The sequence below is a fragment of the Cervus canadensis genome, chromosome 7 (assembly GCF_019320065.1).
Source record: "Cervus canadensis isolate Bull #8, Minnesota chromosome 7, ASM1932006v1, whole genome shotgun sequence".
NCBI classification, from domain to species: Eukaryota; Metazoa; Chordata; class Mammalia; order Artiodactyla; family Cervidae; genus Cervus; species Cervus canadensis.
This window is the reverse complement of record NC_057392.1, coordinates 70,657,742-70,684,736: the sequence shown is the minus strand read 5'-3', so window position 1 is coordinate 70,684,736 and position 26,995 is coordinate 70,657,742. Positions and strand designations below refer to the sequence as shown.

General features: G+C 39.4%; 1 protein-coding gene across 5 annotated transcripts in view; it reads right to left on the bottom strand.

Annotated features, from left to right (window-relative positions):
* The window catches only part of PLD1 (phospholipase D1), a 221,864-nt gene that overhangs the window by 7,815 nt on the left and 187,054 nt on the right, over positions 1–26,995 (bottom strand). For all 5 annotated transcript variants that reach the window (XM_043473733.1, XM_043473736.1, XM_043473732.1 and 2 more), the window contains 3 exons: positions 26,721–26,770; positions 16,513–16,647; positions 6,844–6,997 (listed from right to left, as the gene is read on the bottom strand). In XM_043473733.1, the coding sequence (XP_043329668.1) occupies positions 6,844–6,997; positions 16,513–16,647; positions 26,721–26,770 (339 nt within the window). The remainder of the gene's footprint in view (positions 1–6,843; positions 6,998–16,512; positions 16,648–26,720; positions 26,771–26,995) is intronic.

Below are 26,995 nucleotides of genomic sequence, written 5' to 3'. Positions count from 1 at the left end.
CTAGTGAAGGAAGACCAGGAATTCAACTTTGAACTTGTTGGGACATCTATTAAATACTCAAGTGGTGATACTAAGTAGGCAGTTGGATAAATGAATCTGGAGTTTGGGACAGAAGGTTTGGCTGGAGATATAATTTTGAGAATTGCCCACATATGTATACTCATAAAGTCATGTGATAAGTATAGACAGAGAAAAGGACCTCAACAGTAGGGGAGAGAAGGAGCAGTCAGTGAGGCTGCAGAAAAGTCAGAGGGTGAGTATCCTGGACCAACACAGTGTTCAGTTCCGATGAGAACTGACCATTGGATTTAACAGGGTGGAGATCACAATACTGTTACCCTCTTAGTATTTAAATATGTACACTTACAGCATCATTTTTAATGACTGCAGAATTTCCAGTTATGCGAAAATTTATTTAACTAGCTCTTTTGTTATGACCTTTTGGGTCATTTCCAGTTTTCCATTATTATAAACAAAGCTATAATGAACATAATTTATTCATCACATATAATTACTTTGTGAATTTCTATGATTATTTCACTCAGAGAAATTTAAAAATTAAAGTTCCTGGGTCAAACATTATGCAAAATTTACCTCAGGGAAGACTGTTCCAACACACATAATATTTATCATGTGTGTTCTCCCCAGTCAACTCCAATATTACCAATACCTAAAAAAAGCTCAGTCAGATTATGGGGATAAAAGGGCATCTCACTTTAGTTTTAGTCTTCACTTTTTCTATCGTATAAAAATTCTCTAAAAGGGAATTCCCTGGTGGTCCAGTGGTTAAGACTTGATGCTTTCACTACGAGGGTCTGGGTTCAGTCCCAGGTCAGGGAACTAAGATCCCACAAGCCAAGTGGTGCAGCCAAAAAAAAATAAATAAATTAAAAAAATTATCTAAAACAAATGAATCTGGTACCTGGGCTCACTATGATTCTTAGAGGTTTATAACCTCAAAATTCTACTTCTACTTCTAATTATGTCTTCCAAGTGGTGCAGTGGTAAACAGTCCACCTGCCAATGCAAGAGAAGCAGGAGACACAGGTTCCATCTCTGGGTTGGGAAGATCATCTGGAAGAGGAAATGGCAACCCACTCCAGTATTCTTGCCTGGAAAATCCCATGGACAGAGGAGCTTTGTGGGCCACAGTCCCTGGGGTCGCAGAGGGTTGGACCTAACTGAGCACGAACGCACACATGCAGACTATAAAGGGATAACTTTCAATAAAGATCCTAAAGGATGATGTTTGCACACAGATGCTGCTGCTCCTTAAGACCCAAAGCAAAATTTAACTGTGTCAAATTTGAAGGACAGTGCAAGTTACAACAATAAGCCAATTAGAATAATGTCTTTGGTTTGGGTTGGGTCTAACTAGCTGAAAAAAGCAAGAAAGAATACTTCTGTGACTTCGCTTTTAAATGAGAACAAGAGGTGAGGCAACGTGTCTGTCAAGTTATCAGTTAAGAACTTGTGAGTAGAAAAAGTATTTAAATAAGCCTATAACAGATAATATTCAGTAATAAATTATTTTGCCTGTCAGTTTAATTATTAAAAATTTATATTAAAAAGTACAGTAAATATAATGTGAAGTACCCTGGGTATTTGAGGATTAAGACTTCAGAGAAAATGAATTTGATTGTACGCTGAGGTGAATAATAGCAATTATTGAATGTTTAATTGTTTACATTATCAGTGGGACAGTAGGAAAAGTGCAGAAAAATTTCTGTTCTTTCCACTGCTCATGTCGACCACTGTCACTGATTCTGAGCTCTATCTGTGTGGTTAATGGTTTCTGTTGAGAGATGGCCACATCTGTAAGGTCTGGATAATTTTCTAGGACTTAGTGAACTGTTTGGCATGCAGTTGTGACGTTCAGTGCAGTACTGTGATGGTTGATTCTATTTAGAACTGATGTCACATTTAAATGTGTCTATTTCTATTCAAAAATAAACCAGATGGGAAATGGATTGAAGTGCATTTTTTTAAGGGGGAAAATGGCTCGACTCTAGGTCACAACATTCATCTTTGAGAATATTTCCCAGTAAAAAGAGCTAAAATCAACATAAGGTTTTCATGGTGCTTTTTTAATGTATTATTTGTGTCTGCTATTGTGGAAGAGTGAAAATGCTTGTTCAAGAACAACCGCCTCTTTAAGACAGTTTAAAAGTTGCCAGGAATAGTAAAGCACCTAGGAACAAACTTATCATGAAATGTAGAGAGTCAGCAAAAAGCCAAAAGGACAACAAAAATCTTTCAGTTCAGTTCAGTCGCTCAGTTGTGTCCAACTCTTTGTGACCCCATGGACTGCAGCACGCCAGGCCTCCCTGTCCATCACCAGCTCCCAGAGTTTACTCAAACTCATGTCCACTGAGTCGGTGATGCCATCCAGCCATCTCATCCTCTGTTGTCCCCTTCTCCTCCTGCCTTCAATCTTTCCCAGCATCAGGTTCTTTCAAATGAGTCAGTTCTTTGCATCAGGTGGCCAAAGCATTGGAAGTTTCCTTCCAGTGAAAACTCAGGACTGATTTCCTTTAGGATGGACTGGTTGGATCTCCTTGCTGTCCAAGGGACTCTCAAAAGTCTTCTCCAACACCACAGTTCAAAAGCATCAATTCTTCAGTGCTCAGCTTTCTTTATAGTCCAACTCTCACATCCATATATGACTACTGGAAAAAACCATAGCTTTGACTAGATGGACCTTTGTTGGCAAATAATGTCTCTGCCTTTTAATATGCTATCTAGTTTGATCATAACTTTCCTTCCAAGGAGCAAGCGTCTTTTAATTTCATGGCTACAGTCACCATCTGCAGTGATTTTGGAGCCCCCAAAAATAAAGTCTGTCATTGTTTCCTCTGTTTTCCCATCTATTTGCCATGAAGTGATGGGACCAGATGCCATGATCTTAGTTTGCTGAACGTTGAGCTTTAAGCCAACTTTTTCACTCTATTTCACTTTCATCAAGAGGCTCTTTAGTTCTTCTTTGCTTTCTGCCATAAGGGTGGTGTCATCTGCGTATCAGAGGTTTTTGTATTTCTTCCAGCAATCTTGATTCCAGCTTGTGCTTCCTCCAGCCCAGCGTTTCTCATGATGTACTCTGCACATAAGTTAAATAAGCAGGGTGACAATATACAGCCTTGACATACTCCTTTCCTGATTTGGAACCAGTCTGTTGTTCCATGTCCAGTTCTAACTGTTGCTTCTTGACCTGCATACAGGTTTCTCTTGGTCAGGCGGTCTGGTATTCCCATCTCTTTCAGAATTTTCCACGGTTTGTTGTGATCCACACATTCAAAGGCTTTAGCATAGTCAATAAAGCAGAAGTACTCCTGTCTCCAATAATGAAAATCCTAAAGCATTACTGAAGCATAAAAATTTTGAAGAAACTGAGCTACATACCTTGTTCTTCAATAGGATGGCTCAATATTATAAAGACATCAGCTCTTTTTATATTAATTTATACTCCAGTATTCTTGCCTAGAAAATCCCATGGACAGAGGAGCTTGGTGAGCTACAGTCCATGGGGTCACAAAAGAGTCAGACACAACTTAGACACTAAACAACAGCAACAATAAATATACTGTGGTCACGAACGAGAAACTAATGAGAGAACTTGAATAAACAATGTTAAAGTTCATGTGGAAGAATGAATAAGAGTAGCCAAGATTATTTTGGAAAAAAATACTAATTTGGGGAAGTGGCATGGTAGGAAGGAAGTAGTACTAAAGTGCACATCTATGATAATTAAAATGATACCACACTGGCATGCAAGTTAACAGACCTTCAGTAGGAAGCAGTAGAGATTACAAATAGGTTAGGATGTGTGGCAATTTGGCGCAGCATGAAGAGGCACTGCAGGCTGGAGAGGCAGACAGTACTGCAGTCCTGCAGTTCTGGACCAGCTGGTTTCTCCAGCAAAAAGAGTTAAGAGTCCCTACTTCCTCTCTAACATTAAAATAATCTGCAGATGCTGAATGTAAAATATAATATCAGAGACTTCTATGGTGGCTAAGACTCCACACTCCCAATGCAGGGGACCCAGGTTCGATCCCTGGTGAGGGAACTAAATCCCACATGCCATAACTAAGAGTTCACATGCCACAGCTGAAGATCCCGTGTGTAACTGAGACCCAGTGCAGCCGAATAAATAATAAAAAGGTAAATAAATATTTAAAAATAAGTAAATAAATATCAAAAAATAAAAAGTAACATTAAACAAGCACTAGAAGATAAAATATAAGGAAATAGGAAATATTTTATCTTGGGTTGGGGAAGCTATTCTCAGCATATTTATTAAAATGGGGAGAAAAAAGAAACAACTGATAGATCTGATTAATAAGAATTGAAGTTTCCCCCAAATACTATAAACATGATGCAAAAGCAATTGGCAAATCAGATTTGCAACAAATGGGAGAAAGAAATTAGCCTCTTGTATACTTAAATTACTTATAAGTCATTAAAAGAAAGTGAAACATTCCAACAAAATGGACAAAGGACATGAATAGTCTAGACAGTTTACAAAAGAACAAGTACAAATGGGTAATGGATACATTTTTAAACACTCAAATTGCACATTGAAAAAAAAAGGAAATTCATTTTGAAACCCAACAAATTGGCAAAGATTAAATAAAATAACAGAATTCAGAAAAGATGGGAGGAAAAAGCCCTCTAAAACATTGTTAGAGATACAATATGAAGTCAGAGGGCAAAGGAAACTACACACTTCCTTTGGCTGGAAATTCCAGGGTTAGGATTTAGTTAAGGAAACAATTAAGAAGGTGACCAAGATGCTATCTACAACCACACCCCCTTTTGTAAATCAGTGAAAAATCTGTGTGCTACTGAGGTTCTCTTTAAAGAAATTATGGCATACTCATATGACGTGATACAATGCAGACATTAAATATAGTACAATGTAGCTATTAAATCTTATAGAACACAATGACATGGAAAAGTGTGTGCAATATTGTTTAAATAATAAAGAACTTTGTGGAACTACAAGAACCCGATTATGTTTTAAAAAAGAAATAGAACACAGTGATATTTATGTATAGAAAAAAGTGGAATGAGATACATACCATGTTAAAATTATTAGCCCTGGGTGGTGGGATTACAGATAAAATTTAATTTTCTTATTGCTTTTCTGTGTTTGCCAAATTTTCTATAATGAAAATATGCTGAAATCAGAACTCTCTGCCTCTATAATTATTATACATTTAGAAATTTATACAGAAGCCCACACCTTTAAAGAGAATACTTAAGTTCTCATGGAACTGAAAAGGTATGACATTTATTTCTAGTTTACAGGAGGAAATATTTGTTTCCCTATATAACCTGCAGTAGGCAATCAATGGGTTGATTAACAGGGTACTAATTTTAAACTCTCCCCTCTAAACAAAACAAATTGACATTAGAAGCTAATTGAAATATCAATAATCAGAAAAAAAAATCTTACTGGCAAAACAATTAGTAACAAATGTGAATAAAAACAGAGGTCTGACATATTTTGAGGGATGAATTTGCTGAGTTCCTGGGGCAGAGGGAGCAGAATGAACTGAAGCGTGGTTCTCAAAAGCCAGAGTCTGGAGTGAGTAGAAGGGAAGGGCCTCCAGCATCTGCAGGAGGTAAGAGCTGGTGTGTGCCCATCTGCCGGGGAGCCAGTTTCCAGAAGGGACTGTTGACTTGGGAAAGGGAAAAACAGCAGCACTGCAACAGTATGCATGTAGTGCCTTCCATCAGAAAGCTTAAAATACCACCTTCAATTGGGGCACTTGCTTCTATCACACTGCAGAGACCACACTGAAATCCCACCCTGGCCCATACAGTTCTCTGCATGTTTTAGTCACTCAGTCACGTCCAACTCTGTGTGACCCCACGGACTGTAGCCCGCCGGACTCTTCTGTCCATGGGATTCTCCAGGCAAGAATACTGGAGTGGGTTGTCATTTCCTTCTCCAAGGGATCTTCCTGACCTAGGGATCAACCCGGGGTCTCCTGCATTGCAGGCAGATTCTAGAAGCATACAACTGTGGACTTCCTGAAAAAGCTTACAGGTGGGAGGGTGGTTGGGGTGTTCCATAGACGGTGGGAGCTCAGCGTGTCTGCAGTGACTGGGGAAGAGGGACAGGAGATAAGAAGCCATTCGGAAAAAATAAAAAAAGAAGAAGCCATTGTGGAGGGAACAGAGAAGTGACAGGATCTGAGTTAGGTTCTCAAAGGATCATTCTGTCCATTGACACTGAAATAAAGGAGTTGGGATGGGGCCAGTTAGAGCCAGGCCCAGGAAAGCTCTGAGTAACACTTAATTGAATGAAGGACTCACTTAGGGCCACACAACCCTTGGTTTTCAGCCCAGTGCTCTCTCCACTGGACCACAGATTTGTTTAAAACTCACATCTTCCTGTAGAAGACCAGGAATCTTCTAGGTCTGGAGTCATCTCAAATCTTAGAACTGAAGTTTCCACATTTAAATTTAACACCAGTAATCTCTAGCATTCTCCTTTAGTGATTTTAAAAATCATACCCTTGTATCACTGGAACCATTTCAATTTCTAAAAGTGGTCTCACTATAAAAAATTTAAATAGACACTAGGTGGCTTGACTTGGTCCTAAATCTATTAATAGATTTAAAATGCTAGTTTTTTTTTTTACACATAAAAATAATAAAAGCTATTAAAATAGGAAATGTTTGTGCCCCACACAAAGCCATTTTGCACCACAACCTGTGTTCTGGGGACTCTGTTTTGAAAAAAGAAGAACCTGGAGATGGCAGGCGTGCTGAGAGTTAAGAGGCTGGGCTGGGTCAGTGCCTACTGCAGAGGGACACCCAGCTTCAGAGACCCACCGAAAGCACTGAAGGCGAAGTCCTTGGGCAAACCGACCAGCTTGGTACTCTTTTCCATCCATTACCGAAGGGACTGTCTCTGTGTCCTGCACAATGACTGCCATTTCACTGTCTCGTTTTCCCAGCATGCTTCGGTCATTTATGTTGGCAGAGCCTATAAGGAGAAACAGTGCAACTGAACAATTTTCTTGTCGAGGTAGACACTCACTTGTCCTCCAGACTTGATTCATCCTTGCTAAATAAACCCTCATTTTGTTTGGTTATCAAGAGGTGCGGTGCTCTAGGGAAGCAGTGACCTCCCTAACCCAGGGGTGAATCTCGATCAGTCTAAGTCAGCCACGGTCATGACATTTCTGCCAGTGACTGCTTAGAAATGGGCACTTGTCATGATTCTAGCCATTGTAACATGAAGGCAAATCTGCCAGGGGCTTCTGAGAAAGTTTTCTACTTCTTATTAACAGACACAAGAACAGGATGTCTCTTCCAGTCTTTGGATACTCTGGCTTGAAGGGTTGTATGAAAACATGATTCTAGGAGCTATAGCAGCTATTTTGTAACCAAGAGGACAAACAGATAAGTTAAAGACAGCAGAGCAGAAAGAAGACAGACTCTGGGTCTTTAAGTTATTGAACTAGCCAACTCTAGAACTTCTTACCTTCTTACCTTATCTTCCCTATTGTTTCACATACCTCTAGCTGAATTTTCTATCTTGTGGCTCAAGGGATTCTGACTGATATAACCATTAAGCACACAAAGAAACAAGAATGCTTACCAGTTCAGTTCAGTTAGCTTTTATACTTAATAAATTCTGCAGACTTTAACTCATGGTCATATAATTATAAATGGCAAAGCCCAAGAAGACCTTCACAGCAATATAACCCACACTCTGTATTTGATAGTCTGTATTTGACTATTAGAGGCTCTGAGTTTCCATTCTCTTGCCTCACTTGAGAGGCACAGCAATGGCTTCTGAATCAACTTCTCTCCACTCTATTTTTAAATCCAAATGAGCTGAGAATGTCAACTTTCACATGCGTTTGAATATTAGTTCACCGTGTATCTTCTGCGTTCCTCTGTCACTTATTGTTACTTTTTCTGCATTAACCATTGTGGATCCACACTTCTGAATCCTTGAGGTATTCTACAAATTACGGAGGGGCCTGCTGATTCTCTTTTTCCTTCTTGCTCCTCCTGCCCTAGCCCCACACTCCACTGTTTCTGCAGACTCAGAGCAGAAGGGTCAGGTTGAACAGGAGCTCGGGGCTACCCTCTGTGATGGGGGCCATCCGGGCAGCAGGTGTTAGCAGCCCTGCCCCAAGCCCAAATGGCTGGATGCTGGACAGGAGAGGAAGCTGGCTCCTCCCAAAGAGACTTCACTGCCATTTGCCACAATATGGCGTGTGTGCATGCGTAGTAGGCCACTTCAGTTGTGACTTTGTGACCCCGTGGACTGTAGCTCGCCAGGCTCCTCTGTCCATGGAATTCTCTAGGGAAGAGTACTGGAGTGGGTGGCTGTGCCCTCCTTCGGGGATCTTCTTGATCCAGGGATTGAACCCATGTCTTTAATGTCTCCTGAACTGGCAGAAGGGTTCTTTACCACTAGTGCCACCTGGGAAGCCCTTGCCACAATATTGTCACATAATTAATACACAAATCTATGATAACTGTGGATATAAGTGGTGCCCCACAGGGTCTCTGGGTGATAGAAAAAGGATGGAACACCTCACAGAAATCTGGGAGCCCTACTAGGGTGCTGTAAGGTGAGTCCCACCTTTGAAAAGTGTTGTTTTGTTAGTGACAAATCAACTTTTACACATACATTTACATTTTATTTATTTTTTTTATTTTTATTTTTTACACTTACATTTTAATCACACTATAAAATTTGCCTCCTCTATTGCAGACAAATCACACTATAAAATTTGTCTTTGGGCTTGACATTTGGCCCAGCATTAATTTGGGCAAAGTCATTTAATCTTTTTTCAGCTTTAATTTAATCTTTCATAAGTCAAGATCATAATACAGACCTTGTCGGGTTGTTGTGAGAATTAAATAAGACCACGTGCAAGCACTTACTGATCTATAAACTGCTCCACAAATTCTAATTATTATTGGCATTATTATCAGATACTTGTTACCTCGATAGTATCTACACTCGAGAACCTGCCTCAGGAGGGGGGGGATTTGCTAGCACGTAGGTTTGTAGCAAAGAAGCCTCCTCTCTGTGTGAACTGCCCCTTACCCAGGCGTGTGAACTGTCAGGGGTGAGCAGTAAGGGCCCCCCAGTGCCGCCTTGGGGCTAGCGAGATGGCTCAGTGGTAAAGAATCCGCCTGTCAAGCAGGAGACACAGGTTCGATCCCTGGGTTGGGAAGATCCCCTGGAGTAGGAAATGGCAACCCACTCCACTATCTTTGTCTGGAAAATTCCATGGAAGAAGAGCCTGTCGGGCTATACAGTCCATGGGGTCTTAAAGAGGCAGACACCAGACTGAGCAGGGCTGGGACGTCACTACCACATGTGCCCAGCAGAGGCCGCTGTCGGGCCGGGGCTGCTGAATTGGGAAGCCATCATTGCTCTTCACTGTCCGGCAGCCTGAGCATATGAACCCTCTGGAAAGCCTCCTACACACATAGGCATAGGCGCGCGCGCACACACACACACACACACACACACACACACACACCACACACACACACCACACACACACACACACACACACTTTCACACCGGTCCCCCTAGACTCCTTCCCAGCACTGTGGGCCCCGCACTCGCCAGCAGAGGAATGCATTCCTGGCATTCTGAATTCTTAGAGGGTTTGTTTTCCCGTCCTTGCAGGGTCCATCAGGAGTTTCCCAGGGCACTCAATCTCAACCACACTGGATAAGTGAGTTGTGCTTGTCTTGTGCTCATGCTCAGTCATGTCTGACTCTTTGCGACCCTTTGGGCTGGAGCCCACCAGGCTCCTCTGACCATGAAATTTTCTAGGCAAGAATACTGGAATTCCTCCTCCAGGGGATCTTCCAGACTGAGGGATTGAACCTGCGTCTCCTGTGTTTCCTGCACTGTAGGCAGATTCTTTACCCACTGAACCTTCAGGGAAGCCAGGATAAGTGAGTTGGCTACTGTTTACTAGACATATGAAGAAGGGGAAGAGAAAACTTCAGATGAATTTAATAAATGAGATACTAAAAATGAGATACTGATGGATGTAAATATTATCTCCCTTTTTGTTGTTAAACATTCCCATATTCTGAAAATCAAATTCAGAACAGCAGGTTATAGTATTAACCCATTTCTATAGAAAATATGAGGAAGAAGATTGGGCAAGGATTCTAGGAAGATACACACTGCAGGGTTAAGGGTGGCGAGTGCTTTCTGGCAAAGGGAAGGAGACAATAAGGGGAATTTTGACCTTTTACTCTATATGAGTCCTTAGAGTTTGAATTGTTTTCAACAAAGGTACTCTGTATTTTTATGGTGACTGCAATCCCTTGGTTTATTAGGACATTGTCCTGATCATTTAAAACCACTTAATTTTTGGAAAATGACCTTTTCTAAGCCTGTTATTAGGAACTTTTAAAACACTGTGAGATATAGCAAAATAGAAAAGAGTACATGAAAACTTATAAGTACAACTTAGGTAATGACTTTAGAAAAGCATCAAATTTATTACCCAAGCTGAAAAACAGAACATTACCACATTCCAGAAGTCCTCAGCTATCTTCCCATGGAAGTCCTTCCCTTCCCAGGAGAGAAATTTTATGTAGAATTTTGTGTTCATCATGCTCAGATGATGTTTTCCTGAACAAACAAGTTTACTTTGGGCTTATTTTTAATTTGTGTAAATAGAACCATATAGTAGATAATCTTTGGAGACTGGCTTCTTTCATTCAACATCATATCTTTGGGATTTATCTTATACATATTGTAATGCATTATTTTCCTTAACTGAGCACCCACAAACCTATTTATTCATTCTACTGTTGATGGATGTTTGGGTTGTTTCCAGAGTTTTGCTATAATACACAATTATGTTCTACATAGTTGTGCATATGTTTCCTGATGTACACATGTGGGAGTTTCGAGGGGCTCTGTACACAAGAGTGGCATCCCTAGTGTTTCTTAGTATTGCCAGCACTCGGATTGTCCAGTTTTTTATTTTTGCCAATTGCTATTTTGAAAGTCTCTTCTTTTCCTCATTACTATATTAATGAGGATGAACATTGTTCATATATTATGGGACTCAGGTATGTCCTTTTTTGGGGAGCTCCTATACAATTCCTCTGCCCATTTTTCTTTGGATATTGTCTTTCCTTGTTGATTTAGTTCTTTATATGTTTTGAATGGGCTTCCCTGCTGTCTCAGAAGGTAAAGAATCTGCCTGCAATGCAGGAGACCTGGGTTCGATCCCTGGGTTGGGAAGATCCCCTGGAGGAGGGCAAGGCAACCCACTCCAGTATTCTTGCCTGGAGAATCCCCATGGACAGAGGAGCCTGGCGGGCTACAGTCCATGGGGTCGCAAAGAGTATTAAATGTGTTGCAAATACTCTTTTTTCAGTTTGTGGTTTATCTTTTTATTTTACTTATATAGCATATTTTAATGAATAAAGGTCTGAATTTTAATGCAGTTAGATTTATCTATCATTTCCTTTGTGATTTTGCTTTTTTAAATGTCTTGTTTAAGAAATTGTTGATTCTCCTGTGATAGACAGAATAATGACCCCTGCTGCTGCTGCTGCTAAGTCACTTCAGTCATGTCTGATTCTGTGCGACCCCATGGACTGTAGCCTACCGGGCTCCTCCGTCCATGGAATTCTTCAGACAAGAGTACTGGAGTGGGTTGCCATTGCCTTCTCTGAATGACCCCTAGAGATGACTATGTCCTAATACCCAAAGTTTGTATGTTATATTACATGGTAAAGGGGAATTAAGGCTGCAGATGGAATTAATAGATGGTGCTAATCAACTGACCATAAAAATAAGGACATTATCCTAGATTATCTAGGTGTTCAGTATAATCACAAGAGTCTTTAAAAGTAAAGGGAATTCAGAGAGAGATGTGGTTACAGAAGAATGGGTTGATACTTGGAGGACTTTAAAAGAGATGTAACATTACTGCCTTCAAAGACAGAAGAAAGGGACCATGAACCAAGGAATGCCGGCAGCCACTCAAAGCTGGAAGAGGCAAGGAAATGGATTCTCCTTTGTGCTAAATTGCTTCAGTTGTGTCCTACTCTTTGTGACGCCATGGACTGTAGCCCACCAGGCTCCTCTGTCCATGAGATTCTCCAGGCAAGAATACTAGAGTGGGTTGTGACCCAGGGATCAAACCCACATCTCTTACATCTCTTGCATTGACAGGCAGGTTCTTTACACTAGCTCCATCTGGGAGGCTTCTAGAAGAAACACAGCCTTACTGACACCTTGATTTTAACCCAGTGAGATCCATGTTGGACTTCTAACGTACATAACTTTTAGATAATAATTTTGTGCTGTTTCAAGTCCCTAAGTTTGTGGTCATCTGCTACAGCAGTATTAGACAACGAATACACCAACTCTACCCTATTTAGGCCTGTGTGTTTTAATTAATTCACTTATTTATTTTTGGCTGCACTATGGAGCATGTGGGATCCTAGTTCTCCGACTAGGGATCAAACCCATACCCCCTGCATTGGAAGTGCAGGGACTTAACCACTGGACCACCAGGGAAGTCCTTAGCGGGCTCTTCAGCACTTTCTAACCGCTTGTGTTCCCTGTGTCTCCACTTCAGGAGTTCTCAGCCTGGCTGCACAGGAGCATCATCTAGGTAGCTTTCAAAAGATAATGATGCCAAAACAAAAACAGAAAGCAAAAAAAACCTTGATCCCTGGGCCCTAAACCAGACCAGTTAATCACAATTTCTGGAAGTAGGAACCAGGCATTATTAGTATTTTCTCCTAATATCACTCCATCCTTCTATCAATTAACCCAACTTTTTTTTGGGGGGGTGGGGAGAGGATCTATTTGAAAGTAAACTGCAGACATAAATAAACTTTCCCCTAAATGACAGTTCCATTTATCTGAACTCAAACCCATCTGTGTTCAAAATTGTTCCGTGGTGACAATGAAAACATCTGATTAACTGAGTGGAGATAGGAAGACTCCTATCAGAGTGATGGAAATATTCTGTATCTTGTTCTGGGTGGTGGTTACATAAATGTAAACATGTGTGAATATTCATTAAGCTGTACACTGAAGTTTTGTACCATTTACTATATATAATACATTAATTAAAAAAGAATAGCCCATGAAAAACAAACAAAAAAAAGTCACTAGGCAATCCTAAGGCAGTCAGGGTTGAGACCCATGGGACCCGCTCTTTACCGGGGTAGCCTTTCAACTGCAGACACTTATCTCGAGCCTGCCTTTAAGCACTGAGATCCATTCCCTACATGTAGTTTCCCACATATCACCCTTGCTGACTGCCTCTCAGCACCAGTTCATCAGTACCCATCCCGATGGTTCTGGTGTTTGGTGAAAGAATACCTGCCTCCCCTGTAGTCCATGAGATGGGTGGGCAGTGGCACTGTGTGACCACGTTTTGTGTCTCCCTATTGTGCAGTGCAGTGGACTGCATGTGGGCATGCTAAGTCACTTTGGTCATGTCCAACTCTTTGTGACCCAGGGCATAGTAGCCTGCCAAGCTTCTCTGTCCGTGGGATTCTCTAGGTAAGAATACTGGAGTGGGTTGCCATGCCCTCCTCCAGGGGATCTTCCAACCCAGGGATCAAACCAACATCTCTTATGACTCCTGCATTGTCAGGCACGTTCTTTACCACTAGTGCTACCTGGGAAGCCCATGCAGTGAATTAGTGAAACCAAAAGAAAGAAAGAAAGAAAAACCATTTCATTTAGTTAACAGGATAGACTTAAATTCTACTTAAGGATAGTGAAAGTGAAGTCACTCAGTCGTGTCCGACTCTCTGTGACTCCATGGACTGTAGCCCACCAGGCTTCTCCATCCATGGGGTTTTCCAGGCAAGAATACTAAAGTGGGTTGCCATTTCCTTCTCCAGGGGATCTTCCCCACCCAGGGATCAAACCCAGGTCTCCTGCATTGAAGGCAGATGCTTTACCCTCTGAGCCACCAGGGAAGTCCTTGTTTTATCCAGGAAAGAAAATAACTGTTCGGGTACATGCCAAAAAGATGAATTAGAAAACTGGACTTGGTCACAGATTTTAGAACCTACAGGGCCACAGGGGGTAAGACATAATTAAAGCTATACATGAAAGAGATCTCAGTGTGAGAAACCAAGTATTTCCTTGTGAAGAAAAAATGAGGATAAACCATTTAGTCATTTTTCTTATGATAGATTATTCAGTGACTCTGGCGTAAGTCTGCCATGTTAGAAAATTTAATCACAGGTTACTTTAACTTCATTTAAGCTCTTAATGACTTAACACCTGTAAAATATCCTCAACCTAATTTCTCAAGTTCCTCTTTGAGAATTTTAAACATTGTTCTCTGTGTTATGAACTTAAACAGGCCAAATGTCTGAGAGTAGCAACAATAAGCCTGTTTCTTCCAGAGTTCCCAAAGAGGGAAAAGAACAAAAGTATACATGGATTTTTCCATGGATTTTCCAGGGGGAAATCTGTTCTGCCCTTGAGGAATAAGAGAAAGAAATCCAGCCCCTAAACACTAGCAAGTGAGACCTCTTCATACTCCCAAGGTCACATCTTCAGTTTCAAGAAAGTAGATAATAACTGTATGCAAAAAGGATCAATTATTGCTAGTCTAAATAAACTGTAGTTTTTGAGAGTTTAAAGACCTTTCTAGAAAGTAAGTCAAAAACTCTACAGATTTATTTAGCTCAGATACTAAAAACTACTTTGCATTTATACTTGATGTAAAAGTAAAGCAGGCTGAAAGTCGAAAAGACTTTTAAAAGGAAAATATTTACATCTGTCAATTTTTACTTCAAGAATTCTGAAATCTCCCTGAAGAGATCAACTGACTTTTATCTGGCTTTGTTTGTTTGTTTTTCCGTTTCAGCAAGCATCAATATCTTCCCTTTCCTTATCGTCACTGTCAGTTTTAATATAAAAATATTCTCAGATTAGCTTCTAAAGAGGCAAAGACAAGAATAGCTTGGGGAAATAAGAGAAAACTTGTTTATTAGGGGAGATGGGGGAGAAATGAATCCTTAAAGAGCTCTGATCCCTATTGGACAAGATATTGAAGACACAAGATATTTCTCTTAAATGCCCAGTAAGTATTAAAAGAATGTGGGTGTGTGTGTGTGTGTGTGTGTGTGACCACACTGTGATCTACATATTTTCTGGCTTCAGAACTGCTTTTCTTTCTCTTCAAATCATGTTCCAGAGAAGACAGTCTCATTACTCCTAGGTATGAGATTTTTCTTTCTTTTCTCAGTGGAGGATAGAAATGGAAAAGGTATATTTACTGTCAAATTTTTTTCAGAACACTCCATGACACTTAGCTTCTTAAAGAATAGATATCTTATAGCTGAGAAACTACATTTTATTTAAAACAGATGAGTGGAATGCCCAACAGTGGGACACAGCATATCTCTTAAGTAACATCCCCTCACCCATGTCAATTCATTTATCTGGCTGGTTATTAATATTCATTTTCTCATTTTGACCTTTCAATGTTCATGTAACATGATATTAGAAGGCAAACCAACCCCACGATGGGAAAATGAAGCTTTCCAAGTATACAAAAGAATGGAGCTACAAACCCATCCTTCTCAGCAGGCTGATCTAATCTGGGTAAAAGTACAACCAGTAACTGCCCTGAATCTGTCCATGGGGTGAGGGCTGCAGGAAGAGACAGCAGACCTTAGTCTAGGGCTACACTGTATTATTACTACACAAGCTGGTCTACTCTGTACCCTGATTAGTAACACCCAAAACTCTGACTCCGGGGGAAAAATGGTAAGCATAGACATTGTTGTTGCTGTTGGATAGTTGCTCAGTCGCATCTAACTCTTTGGTGACCCCATGGACTGTAGCCCGCCAGGCTCCTCTGTCCATGGGAGTTCCCAGGCAAGAATACTGGAGTGGGTTGCCATTTCCTTCTCCAAGGGATCTTCCCAATCCAGGGATCAAACCCACATCTCCTGCATTGGCAGGCCAGTTCTTTACCACTGAGCTACCAGGGAAGCTCCAAGCATAGACGTAGTGACATTTTAACATCCTTCTGATCCTGACTCTTGCAAAAACCTTAGATCTGAGGTAATGGTGAGGTGGATGTGGTGGGAGCACATACAAAGTACTAACAGGCTACCAGGTACTCATTTATGACACACTTCCCTCCCCAAACGTCTCCCTTCCAGTCCCTGAAATCTAGTACTTGTGTTCAAAATTTTTAAAAAGGGAATAATAAAGAATTAATGAGCACAGACTGATTACAGCCCTGCTGGGTTAGACTGCTGTCTCTGGATACTGTAATTTGCACAATGGCCATTTAATTGTCCTGTGCCTCTGTTACTTCATAGATAAAAACAGGGATTAGAAAGGACAGAAGCAAAAAAGATTGCTACAGAAATGTTTTAGATACTGATACTCTCAACTGCAAAGAAAGCTTCAGAGGAATAAAAAGAATGATTTTCGCATGAGATAAGTCAACTGACAAGGAACACGATTAGAGACCAAGTACTTACCAATAATAACAGTGTTGTCATCAGCAATTAGCAACTTGCTGTGGACATAGATAAGCTCAGTGACTAGGTTTCCTTCAAGCTCTGCATGTGTTCTAAGACCACAGAAGGATATATAATTTATCCACTGATTGCCAACTGTAAATTAAACAAGAAATCACTAAAATTAACATGACCAAGCTCAATAAAGGCATCTTAGATTTTACTGTCTTTCAAAACAAATATACCACTTCAACAGGTTGAGAATAGATTGTATGACATATATATGTATGTGTGCGTACATAATTTTAGAATGCACCTAGGATCTATTTTTACTTTCTGAAGAGTTTTATATTGCTCATATAAATGGAGATATAATTTCAAAATATCTTACTGAAGTGATTTCTATGAATCCCCAATGCTACATGATCCCAAAATAAATTCAAATATGAACATTTTATTTTAAAGACTTATTGAGTAACTACTGAAGAGTGATAATTGAAGTATAGCCACAGTGGGACAACTTAAGATTTGCATCTGTCTGGGTTGACACCTGCTGCTGTTTATTCTGTTATTTTTTAAAATTTACTTATTTGCCTGCATCAGGTCTTAGTTGCAACACTCGGGATTTTCATTGCATCTTGTGGGATTTTTTCATTGCGGCTTCTATTTGTGGCTCATGAGCTCATTAGTTGCAGTACATGGGCTTAGTCGCTCTGCAGCGTGTGGGATCTTAGTTTCCCAACCAGGGATCAAACCTGCATTTCCTGCATTGGATGACAGATTCTTTTTTCTTAATCCAATTTTATTTTATTTATTCTTTTTGCCATTTTAAAAAAATTTAATTGGAGGCAAATTACTTTACAATATTGTGGTGGTTTTTGCCATACATTCACATGAATCAGCCATGGGTGTACATGTGTTCCCCATCCTGACCGTCCCTCCCACCTCCTTCCCCATCCCATCCCTCAGGGTCATCCCAGTGCACCAGCCCTGAGCACCCCATCTCATGCATCGAACCTGGACTGAAAATCTGTTTCACATATGATAATATACATGTTTCAATGCTATTCTCTCAAATCATCCCATCCTCGCCTTCTCCCACAAAAGTCTGTTCTTTACATCGGTGTATCTTTTGCAGTCTCGCATATAGGGTCATCGTTACCATCTTTCTAAATTCCATATATATGTGTTAATATACTGCACTGGTGTTTTTCTTTCTGGCTTATTTCACTCTGTAAAATAGGCTCCAGTTTCATCCACCTCATTAGAACTGATTCAAATGCATTCTTTTTAATGGTTGAGAAATATTCCATTGTGTATATGTACCACAGCTTTCTGCCAGTGGATGTCTAGGTTGCTTCCATGTCCTGGCTACTGTAAACAGTGCTGCGATGAACACTGGGGTGCACGTGTCTCTTTCAATTCTGGTTTCCTCGGTGTGTATGCCCAGCAGTGGGATTGCTGGGTCGTATGGCAGTTCTATTTCCAGTTTTTTTAAGGAATCTTCACACTGTTCTCCATAGTGGCTAGTTTGCATTCCCACCAACAGTGTAAGAGGGTTTGGATGGCAGATTCTTAACCACTGGACCACCAGGGAAGTCCCAACACCTGCTGCTGTTTAAATCAGATACAAGACGTGAATCCAAACTATCTGATGTATATACATACTTAGTAGCAAACTCAGGGCAAAGCAGCAGTTAAAATTTTACAGACTTTGGGTAAGTAAAAATGTTGACAATTAAATAACATTCTTCCTTCTAAATCATTAAAATTAGGGAAACAAAAAAATTCTAAGTACGTTTGACCTTGGAGAACTTATTTCAGAGCAAGAAGTACGAGGTTTGTACTTTAAAATGTTGCCCTCTCGTCGTGTGAAGGTCATTTATGTGATAAGAACTGTATTCCATATCAAACCAACCCATAATCATTACTCTGCCATGAGTGTTAGTCACGAGATTTTATGGCCCCCCTCTCACACAGCAGTTGTCCTGGATAAGCTAAGTGTGATACTAAGAATAAATGGAGTGGAACCAAAGCATCACAGATTGTTATAGAAGGAGAATATGAATTGTTAGAAGAGAAATTGAAGTATGCTGATAGAATCAATGGTAGTTCATATTTCATTTACTGAAGTTCCCAGGTATTACTGATGTTTTCTATTTTGCTGTTGATGTTACTCAGTGAACCTATTACATTTAGGTATCTTGGAAAGAAATTTTTTCACAGGTAATATATAGAGGTTCCTCCATTTATATATAGATAACCCTTCCCATATCTGATATTAACACAGACTATAAAGTCTGTATAATTAAAACAGTGCAGAACTGGTACATAGACAGCCAAACCAGTGTCTGAAATTGAAAGTCCAGAAATAGACCCAAGTAAGTATGGAAATTTTGCATATGATACAGGTTGTAGCTCTAGGAAAAGGGCTTTTTAACAAAAGGTGCTAGTATAATTGCATAGCTATTTGAAAGAGATAAAAATTATATACATTCCTTCCAGCAATCATAAAAACTCTAAATAAAGCAGAGATGAAAATGTAAGCATATGAAACCATACAGGTGTTAGAAGAAAACCGAGTGAATTCCTGGTAACCTGAGTATATGGGAGGCTTCTAACTATCTAGAGGCAATAAAAGAAAAGATCAATAATGCTGGCTAAAAAAAACAAAACAAACTCATTTGCATGACATGGAACACAAAAAGCAAAAACAAAAGGCAAAGGACTTCCCTGGTGATCCAGTGGTTAAGCAGCTACCTTCCAATTCAGGGGCCACGGGTTCAGCCCCTGTACCAGGAAGATTCCACATGCTGCAGAAAAAGGAAACCAGGGTGCCACAACGACTGAGCCTGCGCTCTGAAGCCCCAGAGCCGCAACTGCTGAGACCGCATGCTGCAACTACGGAAGCCCTAGAGCCTGTGCTCTGCAACAAGAGAAGTCCCCACTCGCTGCAACCAAAGAAAGGACTTGCAAGGCATTGAAGACCTAGCGCAGCATAATAAAGAAATAATTTTAAAAATAACTGAAGGGAGAAAAAGATCAAAGTCTTCATAGAAAAATAGGTAAAAGACATGGACAATTCAAACACACAAAAACATACATTTGAAAAGACAGTCATCTTCACTCATAATGAACAGAAATGCAAATTAAAACTATACTGAGAAACCATTTCTTAACCTATGAGATTGACCAAAAAAAAAGAAAGAAAGATAACATATTCTGTTGTTGAGACTGGGTTGAAGCAAGCTCTCTCTTACATTGATGCTGAAAGTGCAAATTGGTATAAACTTGGAGGGGGATTTGTCAATATCTAACAAAATTATCTATAGCCCAGCATTTCCACTCTAGAAACTTACCCTAAATATACAGTTCCAACAAATAAGAATGTATGTATACAAAGCTACTAATTATATTATTGTAATTGAAAAATATTGAAGATAACCTAAATGCTCACACAGAGAATGATTGGATTAACTATGGCCAATCTATACATGGGAGACTATGCGAAGGTAGAAAGGAATGAAACTCTCTATGAACTGATCTCCAGGATGGACTGTAAATTTAAAAAGAGCAAATACACAAGAGAATATGTGGTATGTTATTCTTATGAAAGAGATTTGGAGAAATAAGAAAATATACATGTTTCTGCTCATTTGTACAAAAAGAAACACAGCCCAAATAACTTAGAAACTGAAAAAAATTGTTACCAATAGAGGATGAGTAGATTAGGGTGAGAAAGACGGTGGGAAGAAACCGGAAGGAGGTATAGAGGAGTGACGCTTGTCCAAGCATGTCTGTCTTTTGTGCAGTTCTGACTATTGGAAGTTTATTGCATACACTCAAAAAAGAAAAAAAAAATCAGGAAAGATATGGGAAAAAGAACCCCAAATGAAATACAAACTAAAGCAAGTGAACTTAACTGCTTTTCAAATTAAAACCATAATCCAAGGATACCTGGAACACTAGCTTTTGATGATATATACTCTTAGGCTAAAGACAAAAAGAACTATAAACAAATACTGGATTCTAGTGAGATATATTTTTCACAGTATTTGGGCTAGCAATTTCTGTGTATTCTAAGATTGAGGGAATATATATATATTTTAGATAATAGAAGTAGGTTTCTTATTGTGAGATAAGGAAGTTATAAAAATAGAGAGATGGCAAGAAGGAATCCTGTGGCATGGGACTGAAATGATAAGTATCAGTATGGAGATTAGATGATAGGTAGATGATAGATAGATGGACAGATAGATAATGTGTATGCAAAAAGCCCATAGCAGTAATATCCCAGTAGCAATGATCATACCTCCTACCCAGAATTTGGTTTCTAAATACCACTTTCCACTGTGCGTGCATGGGTACTCACTTGTATCCTACTCTTTGCAACCTCATGGACTGTAGCCTGCCAGGCTCCTCTGTCCATGGAAATTCCCAGGCAACAATACTACAGCAGAGTGCCATTCCCTTCTCCAGGAGATCTTTCTGACCCAGGGATTGAACCCTTGTCTGTTGCATCTCCTGCTTTGGCAGATGGGTTCTTTACCAGCTGAGCAACCAGGGAGTGAACCTATATAAGTTCTTGAAGAAATAGGTTGATTGCCGGGCTAGTTATGGGAATGTATAAGATGGGTCTGAAACCTTTGTGCCAATGAAAAAAGAGGCTGATGGGCATACATCAAAAGCCTCACAGGCCACACTCCATATCTACTCCCCATTCATCCTTGCTATGAAATAATTCCTATGGAGTGGCAGAAATCTTTATTTCTTTATGAATAGGGCCTTTAAAAAGAAAGCTCAGGGTGAGTACCAGTCACAGGGACCAAAACGAAGATAAGGGTTCCAAGCTAGAAAGTAGATATGTTGTGTCCTGTCAAAAGAGGTGAACAGATCCACCACCCACTCTTGTGAGAAGAAAAAGCAAATTGAGAAATTACTTTGGCCAGTACAGTCATCCCTCAGTATCCACAGGGTACTGGTTCCAGGATCCCCAAGGATGAAAAAAATCTGCCCTACTCTAGTCCTTTATGTTAGTATAAAGTTGTATACCGTTTCCACGTGATGTACGCACATCCTCCTGTACACTTTAAATCATCTCTAGATTATTTACAATACTTAATACAATGTAAGTGCTATGCGAATAGTTGCCTGCTTGTGGCAAATGCAAGTTTTGCCTTTTGGAACCTTCTAGGTTTTTTCCCCTCAAATATTTTCAATCTGTGGTTGGTTGAATGTGGGCTGGGGAACCTGCAAAGTACAGCTGAGTGTAGATTATTCTGTGAAGGAAACTGACTCAACAGAGTAACAAAGTTGGTGATGTTTAACTTGTGGTGTGAGAATATACTGAAACAGTGTCTTCTGAATAAAACATGAGAAAGCCAGGAGCATGACAGGTATTAATAAACAGCAATAGGCAGAAAATAATCATAGGGGCTTCCAAAGTACATGTCATGGAGGTATTTGAGAACCTGGAGTTTTATATAGGCCTCCAAGACATATTTATTGTGAACGGTGGTGTGTATATAGCTTGAAAGATGAGAAATCTGATACAACAGACTAAGTTTATCAGGACATTTTGTGAAAGGGCTTGGAGTTGTTACATGCGTTTGCTGCTTAAACAAGCACTTCTTATATGTACATTTCCAATCCTGACTGAATACCTCTAGACCTTGTGTTAAATTATACTAAATTGGCTGCTAAAATGCCATAATTCACAACAATTATAAAAATGATAAAGAAATGCTTTAAGTTAAACACTAAATCCCTGAAGATTAGCATATCAGAAAATTATACACTAATCACAGCTGGTTTTCTTTTCAGGAATTCCAACATATTCGTAGCAGCAGTTTTGTTATTTCTAAAGAACTGAAACAGGAGAAAACTACAGTTCTCTATCCAATTAGAGATTAGCTAGTTCATGTATTTAAAACCCACTATACTTTTATGAAAGCAAAGCCAATAATACAACACTGTACCTCAAAAAGGGGCATTATGTAATTAATCTATTCTTCCATGTTTAGAGTATGTGCATTTCCCCACAGAGATGCCTGATTTTGACTTGTTCCCAGGGTACTTGGAACTCGTTTTGTAAGAGGGCTTAACATTGAAATTACTTCTTATGCTAAAATCCAATTTTTCCCCTGAATAGGCAAAGGAAGGAAAAGGGTCCAGAGTCAAAGGAAATGCTTATAATAAGCTCAGGATATATTTACGGTTGAGAAACTAAATGATAGTCTTGTTCTGACTCTTTATTTTCCTATAACCTCACCTTTGCATTTTTACTAGCCACTGTCATTACTGAATGACTGTCCTGATTTTATTTCTTTTTTAAAGATGTACCCATTTTTATCTCCTCTCAAATTTCATGGTTTTTTTTCTGCCGCACCATATGGCATGTGGGATCTTAGTTCTCTGATCAGGGATCAACCCTCACCCTTGCAGTGGAAGCAGAGTCTTAACCACTGGAGAAGTCCCCTGATTTTGTTTTTTTTAAGTGTATTCTTTTTTTTTTTTCATTTATTTTTATTAGTTGGGGGCTAATTACAATACTGTAGTGGTTTTTGTCATACATTGACATGAATCAGCCATTGATTTACATGTATTCCCCATCCCAATCCCCCCTGATTTTGTTTTTATCAAGAGATCTTTTAGAACCTTACTCATTCACTATCACTTCATTTTAAGCCTTTACCCTAGAGATAGGGTAATAATCTGGTAAATCTGTGTGTGTGAGTGCTTAGTTGCTTCAGCCGTGTATGACTTAGTGACCCTATGAACTGTAGCCCGCCAGGCTCCTCTCTCTGTCCATCGGGTTTTTTTTTTCACAGCAAGGATGCTGCAGTGGGTTGCCATGCCATCCTCCAAGGGACCTGCCTGACCCAGGGGTCAAATCCGCGTCTCCTCCATCTTCTGCATTGCAGGCAGATTCTTTACCCCTGAGACACCAGGAAAGCCCCTGGTAAATTTACGTCCTGGGTAAAATTAGATATAACTTTTCAAAGTATTTATTATTGGTGATGTACATGTCTTATGTCCAAAGTTCTTTCTCAAGATTTTTAGATTGAAGAGACCATTTGTGAAAAATCACTGAACATTAAACAGAAATAGATAAGTTTAAACATATAGTCCTAAAGGCTTACTTCATTATTTTTACAACTTCCAGATCATTTAAAAATCCACCGGCCATAAAATTTGCTTCTTTAAAGTATGCAATTCAGTGTCTTTTTAAAAAAAGGTATAGTCACAAAGCTGTACCATCATCACCACTATCCAATTTTAAGGTATTTTAATTACTCCAAAAATAAAAGCCATACCCATTATATTTGCCTATTTTTGGCCACAAGACTCAGGATTTTCTGGCATTCCTGGCATTGGGAATCTGCTCCAACAAAGCAGTAGTAGTTTTCTTTTGTTGGTTTTATTTTCCTTCATTTTTTTTTGTGTGTGAACATGTTTTCAATTCTCTTGGGTATATTCTACGGAGCAGAATTGCTAAGATATGGTAACTCTTGCAGAATGAAATGGCAATCCACTCCAGTATTCTTGCCTGGAAAATTCCAGGAGCCTGGTGGCCTACAGTCTATGGGGTTGCAAAGAGTGGGCCACGACTGAGCAACTGAGCACATGTTAGCTCTCTGTTTAACTTTTGGGGAACTACCGAACTGCTTTCCAAAGAGTCCACACCATTTTGAATTCCCAACAGCAATGTAAGAGGATTCTAAAATCTTCATATTCTCATCATTATCTTTTATATGTCTTAAATCACAGCCATCTTAGTGGACATGAAGTTGTATCTTATGATTTTTACTTGAATTTCTCTAATGACTAATGATGTTGAGTATCTTTTCATATGTTTATTGGCCATTTGTATATCTTCTTTGGAGAAATGTCTATTTAGATTCTTGGCCCACTTTTTAATTGGATTATCTCTTTATTGTTGACTTGTAAATGTTCTTTTGTGTATTCAGGATATGAATCCCTTATCAGATATATGATTTGCAAACATTTTTTCAGTCTTTTTTTCCCAGTTCCTTGATAGTGTCCATTGGAACATAAAAGCTTTTATGCCTGTTGAAATCCAACTTAATCTATTTTTACATTTTTGTTGTAAAGCCAAGAAATATATGTTAATACAATGTCAGAATGATTTTTGTCTGTTTTTTTCTAAGAGTTTTTACATTATAGGCCCTGATCCATTTTGACTTATTTTTTTGTATATGGTGTAAGGTCCAACTTCATCTCTTTGTATGTGAATATCCAGCTGTTCAAAGACCATTTCAGGACAGGGAATTGTTCTGAAACCCTTGTTGAAATTCAAATGACCATAGTCATAAGAACTTATTTTTATATTCTCAGTTCTATTCCTATGACCTATATGTCTATCCTTATAGCAGTACCACACTGGTTTTATTACTGTAGGTTTCTAGTAAGTTCTAAAATTGAGAGTGTGAGTCCTCCAATTTGTTCTTTTTCAAGAAAAGCTGATTCATTGGATAAGACTCTGATGCTGGGAAAGACTGGGGGCAGGAGGAGAAGGGGGTGACAGAGGATGACATGGTTGGATGGCATTACTGACTCAATGGACGAGTTTGAGCAAGCTCCGGGAGGTGGTGAAAGACAGTGAAGCCTGGTGTGCTACAATCCATGGGGTCACAAACAGTCGGCAACAACAGAGGCTGATTGAACAACAACAGAGGCTGTCTGGGCTATTCTAAATGCCACAATCATTTTTTCTGCATTCTTTTTTTCTGCTCCTCAGACTGGGTAATCTCAGTTGACCTATCTTTAAGTTTGTTGACTTACCTGCCTACTCCAGTATGCTACCGAATTCTCTAATGCATATTTTATTTCAATTTATATTTGATCATTTTTTTGTAAAAAAATTTTTTTTAATTAAAAAATTTTAGTTTTTATGGTTTCTATTTGGAGAGTGATTGTTTTTATACTTCTCTTTAGTTCCTTAGATTTATTTCCTTCAGTTTTTTGAACATAGTCAAACTAGCTATTTTAAAGTCTTTCAAACTGTCTGTCAGGTCAAATTATGACTATTCTCTGAGGACTGTGGGAAGATGGGAGCTTTCAACCTATTCGGCTCCTCCCAGTAGCTGCCAGGCTACTGGTTTCCTTTCACAGTGATAAGGAGTTGGTTTTCAAGGCTGCCATGGAACTGAGGAGAAGGGGATGGGCACATGGCAAATTAAAAAGCTTGCTGCTTTTACCAAGATTCTGCTGTCCTTCTTGAGTAAACAAATTGTTACATGCCCTTGGTTAATTTCCCAAGTTCTGCAGAAGTTGATTTTTGACAATTTTTGTGAGCATTTTTGTTGCTTTTATTTAGGAGTGGATTTGGGGGTGTCCCTGCTATGCCATGGGGCTTCCCTCGTGGCTCAGATGTAAAGAATCTGCCTGCAATACAGGAGACCTGGGTTCAATCCCTGGGTCAGGAAGACTCCCTGGAGAAGGAAATAGGTACCCATTCCAGAATTCTTGTCTGGAGAATCCCATGAACAGAGGAGCCTGGTGGGCTACAGTCCACAGGGTTGCAAAGAAGCGACTTAGCATGCACGCATGTAGGAGGCCAGATACATACTTGTTGGCCAAGTCCTCATCCTTAAAGCAGGGATGACCCCTTCCTGTTTACTTTCTAGGACTGTGGTGAGGGATCACAGGAGAAGATACACATGAAGTCATTTTTTAAAATTTAATTTTTAATTGTAGTATAATTACAATATTGTCTTGGTTTTTGCTATGCATCAGTGTGAATCAGCCATAGGTATACACGTGGGGTCTTTTGAGGTGCCTTACAAATTCCACTTCTTACGAAAACAATTACTATAAGTAAATAAAAACAAATTATAAAAACTGTAAAAATAGGGACTTCCTCGGCCATCCAGTGGTTAAGACTCAGCTTTGCACCACAGGGGGTTTGCATTCTACCCCTGGTTAGGGAGCTAGGAACCCAAAGACTGCAGGGTATGGCCAAAAAAATACAAAGTGTAAAAAGTTTTTAAAAATTTATAAAAATACTCTCATTTTTATCACTTATGCATCTCATACTGTGATGAGATTTGAACAACTGTTTAGACTATTTAGTGAAAATAAGTAATTTATTTCTGCTAAGCATTTTGTGGGCTATCTTTCGTGAAGAGTTCTATAACCACACTGTAAAAACACTAATAATATGTCCTAAGAAACAACCATGCAGGAAAAGAAAAGCGGTTACTCACTCTCTGCTTTTAATTGTCCAAGGATGGAATTTTCTCCTCTGCACATGGTTCTGAAAATACATAAAGGAAAGAAACAATTAAAGAGATTTCAAAGGAATCAATCCCAATTGCAATAACCTAATCCAAGCAAAAACAGAGCAAGTGCTTTTATGACAAGATGCTACATAGGCTTTTTAAAAGTAAAAAAAAAAAAAAAAATGAGTGTCACTTCTGTTACTGATGGGACAAGTTGTTTTGAGGTGGATAAATGAAAAGTTACAAAATTGATATTAGAT